The 8,829-nt window shown below is 37.2% G+C and overlaps 1 protein-coding gene across 1 annotated transcript; it reads left to right on the top strand.

Moving 5' to 3' along the window:
• Window positions 1–7,417: 7,417 nt before the first annotated feature.
• LOC127684227 (putative olfactory receptor 5AK3) lies at window positions 7,418–8,362 on the top strand. Its single transcript, XM_052181183.1, has one exon. The coding sequence runs from the start codon at window positions 7,418–7,420 to the stop codon at window positions 8,360–8,362; it is 945 nt and encodes a 314-aa protein (XP_052037143.1).
• The last annotated feature ends 467 nt before the right edge of the window (window positions 8,363–8,829 follow it).

Genomic DNA, 8,829 nt, shown 5'->3' with positions numbered 1-8,829 from the left:
CTCCAACATTAGAGTGTTCATTACCATAGTGGCATATTTTTTAAAAAAGTCCTAAAAGCAAGTAGAGTACATGCACTTTTCTTCGCTTGGTAATCATTTGTTGACAATTTCATGCAATGTATTTTTAACATTTTACCCTTCACCCAACTCCTCCAAAATCCACACCTCTTTTCTTACTGATCTTGCCCACACACACATATACCTTGTAAACTCATTCAGTCCAGTTCGTGTTACCCAAATACTTATGGATGTGTAGTCATCCACTGGAGCATGGTCAAGCTACTAGGGGCCACACCCATAAAGAAAACTGGTGGTCCCTCCCTCAGAAGTCATCAATTTGCCAATAGCTCGTCAACTAAGAGCTTCATGCCCACCTCCTGTCTCCATGCTGGGATTTTGTCTGGCTTAAGCTACCCCAGGTCCTTTGCTTGTGTATCACAATTGCTATTAGCTCACATGCTCAACTGTCATGCTGTGCCCTAAAAACAGTTTTGCTCCCTTTCTCTTTCTTCTTTCTTTTTCTTTTAAATTAGTAATACTTTATTTACATTTCAAATGATTTCCCCTATCCTGGCCCCTCCCACCCCCAAAATCACATAAGCCATTTCCCATCCCCTTGTTCCCCAATCAGCCTTCTCCTGCTTCCCTGTCCTGGTATTCCCCTACACTGCTGCATCAAGCCCTTTCAGGACCAGGGGCCTCTCCTCCCTTTGATGTCCAACAAGGTCATCCTCTCCTGCCTATGCATCTGGAGCCATGGTTAACACCATGTGTAAAATCTGGTTGATGATTTTGTCCCTGGGAGCTCTAGGATTACTAGGTGGCTCATATTGTAGTTCCTCCTGTGGTGCTGCAAATCCCTTCAGCTCCTTGGGTCCTTTCTCTAGCACCCCTATTAGGGACCCTGTGCACACTTCAATGGCTGGCCGAGAGTGTCCCCCTCTGTATTTCTCATGCATTAGCAGAGCCTCCCAGGTGACACCTATATCTGACTCTGGTCAGCAAGTACTTGTGGGCATCGATAATAGTGTCTGGGTTTTGTACCTATTAGAAAGAGCAATTCTTAAATTCATCTAGAATAATAAAACCCAGGATAGCTAAAACTATTCTCAACAGTAAAAGAACTTCTGGGGGAATCAGTATCCCTGACCTCAAGCTGTACTACAGAGCAATAGTGTTAAAAACTGCATGATATTGGTACAGTGACAGTACCAATGGTACAATAGATCAATGGAATAGAATTGAAGACCCAGAAATGAACCCACATACCTATGGTCACTTGAGATTTGACAAAGGAGCTAAAACCATTCAGTGGAAAAAAGATAGCTTTTTTTAAATATAATCTTCATTTACATTTCAAATGCTAAAACTTTCCTGGTTTCCCCCTCCCTGAAAACCCCCAACCCCTCCTTTCACCCCCTGCCTCCACTTATATGCCCCTCCAACAGACCCACTCCCACCTCCCCCCCATTTCCTTTTGTTGGGGCTTCTATTAACCCTTCACCTGACCAAGGACCACTCCTCCCACTGATGCCCAACAAGGCATTCCTCTGCCACATTTTTGACTGGAACAATGGGTACCCTTTGGTTAATGGTTTACTCCCTGGGAGTCCTGGGGCATCTGGGTAGCTGACATTGTTCTTCGCATGGGGCTGTAAACACCTTCAGCTCCTCTAGACCACCCTTCAACTCCTCCACTGGAGACCTCACGCCCAGTCCAATGGTTGGTTGCTAGCATCTGCCTCTGTATCTGTAAGGCTCTGGCAGGGCCCCTCCAGAGACAACCATGACATGCTCCTTTTGGTAAGCACTTCTTGTCATCCATAATAGTGTCAGAGTTTGGTGACTGAAAGATAGCCTTTTCAACAAATGGTGCTGGTTCAACTGGCAGCTGGCATGCAGAAGAATGCAAAGTGATCTATTCTTATCTCCTTGTACTAAGCTCAAGTACAAGCAGATCAAGGACCTCCATATAAAACCAAAAACACTGAAACTAATAGAAAAGAAACTGGAGAAGAGTACTGAGCACATGGGCAAAGGAGAAAATTCCCTGAAGAGAAAACCAATAGCTTATACTCTACTTATAACTGAAATTCTCAAATAAGAAAATAAATGTTTAATAGAATTAAAAAAAGATCAAGAATTGACCAATGAAACCTCATAAAATTACAAAGTTTCTGTAAGACAAAGGACATTGTCAATAGGACAAAACAGCAACCAACAGGTTGAGAAAGGATCTTTACCAATCCTACATCTGATAGAGGGCTAATATTCAACATATACAAAGAACTCAAGAAGTTAGACTCCAGAGAAGCAAATAACCCTATTAAAAAATGGGGTATAGAGCTAAACAAAGAATTTTTAACTGAGGAATATCGAATGATTTAGAAGTACCTAAAGAAATGGTCAATATCCTTAGTCAGCAGGAAAATACAAATCAAAACAACCCTGAGATTTTACCTCACACCAGTCAGAATGGCTAAGGTCAAAAACTCAGGAGACAGCAGGTACTGGTGAGGATGTGGAGAAAGAGGAACACTCTTCCACTGCTGGTGGGATTGCAAGCTGATACAACCACTCTAGAAATCAGTTTGGTGGTTCCTCAGAAAACTGATCGTAATACTACTGAAGGACACTGTTATACCACTCCTGAGCATATACCCAGAGTATTCTCCAGCATGAAATAAGGACACATGCTTCACTATGTTCATAGCAGCCTTATTTATAATAACCAGAAGCTGGAAAAAACCCAGATGTCCCTCAACTGAGGAGTGGATACAGAAAATGGAGTATATTTACACAATCGAATACTAGTCAGCTATTAAAAACAATGAATTCATGAAATTCTTAGGCAAATTATTGGGTGGAACTGGAAAATACCATCCTAAGTGAGGTAACCCAATCACAAAAGAACACACATGGTATGCGCTCACTGATAAGTAGATATTAGCCCAGAATCTTGGAATACCCAAGACACAATTCACATATTAAATGATGCCCAAGAAGAAGGAAGAAGAAAGTGTGGATACTCTGGTCCTCCTTAGAAGAGGGAACAAAATATCCACAGAAGGAGATTCAGAGACAAAGTGTGGAGCAGAATCTGAGGAAAAGACCATCCAGAGAATACCCCACCTAGTAATTCTTCTTTTCTTTTTCTTTCTTTCCTTCTTTCTTTCTTTCTTTCTTTCTTTCTTTCTTTCTTTCTTTCTTTCTTTCTTTCTTTCTTTCTTTCTTTCTTCCTTCCTTCCTTCTTTCCTTCCTTTCTCCCTCTCTCTTTCTTTCCTTCTTTTTGTATTTTACCTTCTTTTTTCCTTTTTTTTTTTTGGTTATTTTACTCATTTGCATTTCAAATGTTATCCTCCATCCAAGTATCCCTCCACAAGCACCCTATCCCCTCCTCCATCACCCCTGCCTCCATGAAGGTGCTTTCCCACCCACCCATCCACCCACTCCTGCTCAGAGACCTAGTGTTCCTATATCCTGGTCATCAAGTCTCCATGGGACCAAGGAGCTCCCTTCTCAGTGATGCCAGATAAGACAGTCCTCTGTTACATGTCCAGCAGTAGCCATGGGTACCCAATGTCTATTCTTTAGTTAGTGGTTTAGTTTCTGGGGTTCTTCCTGTGGTGTTTCAAACCCCTTCAGCTCCTTCAATCCTTGCCATAATTTCTCCACTGGGGTCCCTGCATTCAGTCTGGTGTTTGGCTGTGTATATCCACATCTGTATTGGTCTAGCTCTGCAGATCCTCTCAGGGGACAGCTATACTGGACTCCTGTCAGTAAGCACTTCTTGGCTTCAGCAATAGTGTCTGGGTTTGGTGCCAGCAGATGGGATGGATCCCTAAGTGGGTCAGTCTCTGGGTGGCCTTTTCTTCAGTTTCTGCTCCAGTTTTTGTCCCTGAATTTCTTTTTGACAGGAGGAATTCCGGATTAATATTTTTGAGGTGGATAGATGGCACCACCCCTCAGCTGAGGGCTCTTCCTATCCACTGGATATAGTCCCTACAAGTTCTATCTCCCCTTTATTGGGTATTTAGGCTAAAGGCCTCCCTGTAGGGTTCAATGGCCTCTCCTTCTATGGCTCAGGAATCAACAAGAAAAAGCGCCGCCCCTTTCTTCATGACCCCTGTGCCTTAGAAAGAGAGGTCATTGTAGAGACTGTTATTTGTGGCTGAGAGTTCTGCAATCTCTCATTCTCTGGCCCTTGACAATTTGACGATCTCTACGTTAATAGTCATCCCTGAATAAAGAATCTTCTCTGAGAAGAGTTGAGGATGTATTAATCAAAGGGTGAAATGGTAAGTTATTGGAAATTGCTTTAAAACTATTTCAATTCTGCAGAATAATTGCAGTAGGTACTCTACTAGGGCATAAATACCACATAGCCACAGATTGACAGTCCTTGACAAGCAGCCACCAGGTTTGGACATGGGGAGAGGCCCAATTCATACACTTAATTTTTTTTTATTAACTGGTTTAGATATTTTAACTAACTTTTCTCTTCAGCATCAATTTTTCAATAATTCCTGAAAATTAATAGGCACAGTCACATCTTTTTAGCAGTTAAAAAGACTGACACTTCATTGTGCTGAGTGCTACAGTAGTGAACAGTGTTCCTTTGCAATATTTATTATTTTTATCAATATTTTCTAATTTTCTCTATAGTAATCTTTTATATATATATATATATATATATATATGTGTGTGTGTGTGTATATATATATATATAAAATGTTTGTACTTAAATATTTCATTTATTTATCCACTGGTAAAATTATATTTTAAGTCTCAATTCCCACCAGTCTATTGCCAGTATAGAAATGCTGTTACTGTTCATATGGTCACCTTTATTGTGAAATTTCACCAACTCCTTAACATAGAGCATTGTATCTTTTGAAAATAGGACAGTGCTGTTTTGGACTTCCTGAAATGTGTTACTGGGTAGAACATTCTGAAATATAATGACAATCAGAACAGGAGTAAAGGTATAGTCACCTTTTTCTTGATCTTAGGAGGCAAGCATTTAGTCTCTAATCATCACTGATAATTTCTGTAGATTTTTATTACTGAATAAGAACTAATATTAGGAAGTGTTTTGTACAGTAGTGAAGAAGTATTGAAATTTTCCAAATGACTTTATCCACTAATTTATTTGATTATTTTTCTTCTTTCTGCTGTAAAAGTCTTTCATTACACTGATTGGTTTCCACATCTGAAACCAGAGCAATCATGGACTAAATCCCACTTGATTATGTATGCAATTATGAATGTGTGTCCAAATTAAACTTTTGATATTTAGTTTTTTAAATATATCTTGCTTTCATATTATGTAAGGTTCTGGGGAGGAGTTTTCTCTTTACATACTATCTATATCTGGCATTAGTGAATAAGTTACTCAGAGTAAGTCAAAAATCATCTTTCTACATAATATTTACTTCTGCCTTAATTTTGATGTATTCTCCAGGAACATATTTCAGTTGCAATTATGTATTTTGTGTGTGTGCCATTGTGTGTGTGTGTGTGTGTGTACTAAGAGTATTATCTGTTTATTCATAAGGAGTTCCTTTAATTATAAAATTGTATTGTATATATAAATTTGTATTTATGCATTATGCTTCATATTATAAATATAACAAATACTTATATTATATTTTACATATTAAATATGCTTTTTGTATAATATATTGTGAAAATATAAATATATTTTATGTATTTATATATTTATAAATATATATTTCTATTTATAATAATTTATAATGTAAATATAAATATTTATAAATATATTGAATATATGATTATTTGATTACATAAATAATATTTTCAAGGTATAAAAGTCTATTTATATGAATTATAATTATATGAACAAAATTCAACTCTGTTGAGTATGATACAGAATGAAAAAATACCTAGTGTTCAACACTAGGATATATTCTTCAGTAGTTATTTCAACACTAGCATATATCCTTCAGCAGTTATTTTTCCTTTTTTCATCGGCAAAGGGTGTTGATGGTTTTCTGAGTTGTTTGAGACAAAATATAATGCTCTTTAATCATATTTCCTGCTTTTTCCCATGGTGTTTATTTCTGTCTTCTGGCTTGTGATATCTGGTGACCTGTGTTGAGTATTTACACTGTAACTCACAGAAGCTCTGTTGCCCATGGTAGACTGATGGCCTGTGAGCTACAGTCAAATTTGTAACTGGTAATCTGCTTTATCCTCATAGTTTTACTACTTCTTTTGGTCCTCTACAGGGAGCTCTATCAATACCAGTCCCTGAACATTTTAGGGATTCTACAAGATAAAAGTAGTCAATCACAAGCTTTCCCTATTTCTGTCTTAGGATTTGATCTACTTGATGCTAATAAATCAGTAATAAACAATGCTGATTCCATCTTTTGAGGTACAAATTGTACTTCAGAATGGTATATTTATGGCCTTTACAAACTTTTGTTGTACATTTCATTGAAATAACACCCCTTTAAAATAAGACAGACAGGGAATAGAGAGATGAATCCATGGTTTAAAACACTTGCTGTTCTTTCAGAGGGCTCAAGTACAGTTTCCAGTACATAGATTGTGATTCACAAGTGAGTATAACTCAAACTCCAGGGGATCAGAAACCCTTTTCTGGCTTCTGCAAACACACACACACATACACACACACACACAGAGAGAGGGGGGGGGAAGAGAGAGAGAGGGGAAGAGACAGAGACAGAGTCAGAGACAGAGACAAAGACCGTGACAAAGACAGACAGAGACAAGAAATAACTTTTAATCTTTAAGAAGAGTTTACTTCTTATTTTAAAAAAAGAACATCACTAAAATTCAGTGACATAATCCAGCATAATTATCAGTCACATCAAGTACTATGTAAAGTGCACAGCAAGAAGTAGAACTACTTTAAACTCACTATGTTCCTCAGAGCTCACCTCTGGAAACATTTCACAAAGTTACAGAGTTCAGTCATCACCTAAGTTGAATAATATGAAACCACCAAAATTGTGTAGACCTTATAAATTTCTCAAAAAGAGCTTTTCTGCTAATTTCAAGAGTTTGACACACAATCAATAAACTAATAAAACATAAATGTGTAAAAATTATATACGCTTCTTGAAACAGTCAAAATTTTATGTGTATATTCCCATACACAAATACAAATGCCTATATAATAGAAAAGTATGAGATTTGTGTTCTTACAATTGTATATTCAAAGTTGAAATTGCCATGAAGTATTCTTTACTTTTAAATGAATCAATTCCTCAAATACACATGCAAAACAACAAACCTATTTATTTATGTCTTTATTTTGAATATCAAAGTAAAGAATTGAGTGAAAAATGAGAATTTTCTTAATTCTGATTAATGATTCTTTCTTATTTTGCTACTTTTCTTGATCACCTATAGACTCTTGGAAGCTATGTCACAAGGCAATGCCACTGAAGTCACTGACTTCTATCTTCTGGGATTTGGAGTCCAGAGAGATATTCAATGTGTCCTATTCAGTGTGTTTCTTGTTATATATGTGACATCCATGGTGGGCAACAGTGGGATGATCCTCCTCATCAACACTGACTCCAGACTTCAGACCCCCATGTATTTCTTCTTACAACATCTGGCTTTTGTTGATATCTGCTACACATCTGCCATCACTCCCAAGATGCTGCAGAACTTCATAGTAGAAGATAAATCAATAACTTTTAAGGGATGTGTAATACAATTATTTATTTATGCAATATTTGCAACCAGTGACTGTTATCTTCTTGCTGTTATGGCAGTGGACCGATATGTGGCAATCTGTAAGCCCCTTCGCTACCCCATAATCATGTCTCGACAAGTTTGTATTCAGTTGGTAGCTATTTCATATCTCATGGGATCAATAAATTCCTCTGTACACACAGGATTTACATTTTCATTGTCCTTCTGTAAGTCAAAAATCAATCACTTTTTCTGTGACATTCCTCCAATTGTCAGTCTTTCATGCTACAACAATGATACTAATTTCCTGCTAATTTTGATTTTTGTTGGATTTAACCTGACATTCACTGTGTTGGTTGTTATCTTCTCCTACATATACATCATGGCTGCCATCCTAAAGATGTCCTCTACTGCAGGGAGGAAGAAAACCTTCTCCACGTGTGCCTCCCACCTAACAGCAGTCACCATTTTCTATGGAACCCTTGCTTACATGTACTTACAGCCTCATTCAGACAATTCCGAGGAGAAAATGAAAGTGGCCTCTGTGTTTTATGGCATTGTGATCCCCATGCTGAACCCTCTGATCTATAGCTTGAGAAACAAGGAGGTCAAAGATGCTATAAAAGCCATAGGGAAAAAGTTCCTAAAATTAGATTTAAATTATTGAAATGCAGTACATCATATTATCAAGTAGACTACTTACAATTCATCTAGAATGTCCATAAACCATAACTGTAACACATTTTGTAATTTAGAAACATTGATCTTTGAAATCAAGTCCAGAGACCCTTTCATTCCTAGAACATTTGAAAACATCTCACACTTCTGATGAGAAGTATATTCGTGGAGATTATTCAAATTCCAAGAAGGAAATGTATGTCTGAAAAGAATCTTATTTACAATGTATTTAAGAAATAGAAAATCTCTACTTGTACACTATCATTATCAAAATTAATGATCATTATATATTTATTTTTAAACAGATCTCTAAATTATTTACAATGATGTCCATTGCCAGTTCTGTTCAGATTATTGCAAAGAATCATGATGTTAAATAAATTTTTCTATCTACAAAACATCCTTTACCCAAACTATCATCTCTGCTCTATATTTACTCATTCATTACTTTTCCTG

The sequence above is a fragment of the Apodemus sylvaticus genome, chromosome 5 (genome assembly GCF_947179515.1).
Source record: "Apodemus sylvaticus chromosome 5, mApoSyl1.1, whole genome shotgun sequence".
Classification (NCBI taxonomy): Eukaryota; Metazoa; Chordata; class Mammalia; order Rodentia; family Muridae; genus Apodemus; species Apodemus sylvaticus.
This window is presented reverse-complemented; position numbering and strand designations above follow the sequence as displayed.